At 44.6% G+C, this 1687-nt stretch overlaps 1 protein-coding gene across 1 annotated transcript; it reads right to left on the bottom strand.

The window, feature by feature from the left end:
* Positions 1-673: 673 nt before the first annotated feature.
* Positions 674-1653, bottom strand: LOC106519511 (homeobox protein Hox-A7; the record flags this gene model as incomplete). Its single annotated transcript, XM_014011221.1, is given in 1 exon segment — positions 674-1653. A coding segment is annotated over 1 exon segment (352 nt), but the record flags the coding sequence as incomplete, so codon positions are not given.
* Positions 1654-1687: the final 34 nt, after the last annotated feature.

Genomic DNA, 1687 nt, shown 5'->3' with positions numbered 1-1687 from the left:
GTGTGTGTGTGTGTGTGTGTGTGTGTGTGTGTGTGTGTGTGTGTGCCAATTTAAAGTCCTCCTGCTGGGCTGTTTTTGCCTCAAAACCTTCGTTGGGATCTTGCAGATTTTTCCAATTAAAAGCCAACAAAGTGCTGCACACCCACAGAGTCGTAGCTTTCTATTTTATTCAACAAAATGAAAAAATAAAAAAAAGAAACACAGACCTAACACAGGCTGTCATTGTGTTTTAAATCCATTTGGAGGGAATAGTGCTGCATATCGATCCAATTTTTTTTCTTATTTTTTCCCCCCAGAGAAACAGAGCCTCTGCAGCACAGACTCAATTAGAAGGAGGCTGCAGAGTGCACAGAGCTGATTTACACAACAGGCCGGGCTCTTTTTATAGCCACAAAGGGGGAAAGAAGAGGCTGGAAGAGTAATAGGAGTGCTGTGGAAAACCCCCAGCGGCAAGGTCTCTGCGCACACTGAACACACTGCAGCTCTGGCCAAATGAATTTATGGCTGCAGAACTCATTAGTTGCGCAATAAAAGTTTTACGATTTCTTTCCACGCAGCAGCAGCAGCAGCAGCAGCAGCAGTGAGCTGCTCGAATTGAATCGAACGCTTAAGGCCAGAAAAGGTGTGTGTTTTGCAAAAAGAAATGAAAAATCCTGTGGTTTTTGCAACATACCTGATGCCCTCATCCAGGGGTACATGCGGTGCTGTTTGTCCGGCGGAGAGGTGAGGGGTCCCGGCCCTGGATGACAGCAGCTGCCCTGCTCAAACGGGCTGCAGAGCTGTGTGTGTGTGTCCTGTCCCCGGCCATAGCCTGGGGTAAACACGGGGCGGCTCTGGGTTGCGTTATTGACGTCGTAAACTCCAGAGAGACACGGCGCGAAGGCGATGGCAGCGGCCGCGTTCCGAGAGGAGCCCTGCTCGTCTCTGCTGGGTCCAATCCTGCAGGAAGCTCGCTCTGCGCTCGGGAACAGAGAACAACCCGCTGCGGGTTTGTAAAGAAGACTATCCACATAATAAGAACTCATATTTTTTTCTCTCTCTCTCTCTGATTTGTTGGCCAAGAATCCTCAGTGTCGTTTTTACGAGCTGCTGTGATATATGACAGCAATACACCCTAGATTTACACCAAACCCCATTTTTACTCTGGACCGAAGAACTCAGACACGTGACTCCGGCCTGGTCGCTCTCGACCAATCAGAGGAGGCTCGGATTTCATTATGGCTCATAGGACTGCAGGATGGGATTAACACCTCACACACGTAAACACGTGCAGTCACATAAACACGCGCGAGAGAAAGTCTCGCWGGAGATCTGAAGATACGTTCAGAGAGCGGTTTTGTGTCGCTTTTCTCACTGCCTCTGCGCAAAAATCCCCCAATAATCTTAAGAAAGACATATCTTCAGCTTTGTCAAATCATCTGTTAGTCAAACACTTACTATTTATAATAGTGTTTATATAGTAATAAATAACACATATTAGTTGAATTCGTTATATAGATATTATTATTTCAAGTAAAACCATCACTCCAGAGGGGGAAAACATTTTGTATTAAAAATATCACTTATTGTGAAGTAAAATATTAAAACACATAGTTTGTTAATAACCTAATATTAACACCATGTAAAGCCAAATGTATATAAATGTCTAGATTTGTATTTTAAATGCAAAACACTAACACATATGTGT

The sequence above is a fragment of the Austrofundulus limnaeus genome, unplaced genomic scaffold, assembly GCF_001266775.1.
Source record: "Austrofundulus limnaeus strain Quisiro unplaced genomic scaffold, Austrofundulus_limnaeus-1.0 Scaffold78, whole genome shotgun sequence".
In the NCBI taxonomy this organism is placed as follows: Eukaryota; Metazoa; Chordata; class Actinopteri; order Cyprinodontiformes; family Rivulidae; genus Austrofundulus; species Austrofundulus limnaeus.
The sequence above is the reverse complement of the archived record's forward strand: the minus strand, read 5'-3'. Positions and strand labels throughout refer to the sequence as shown.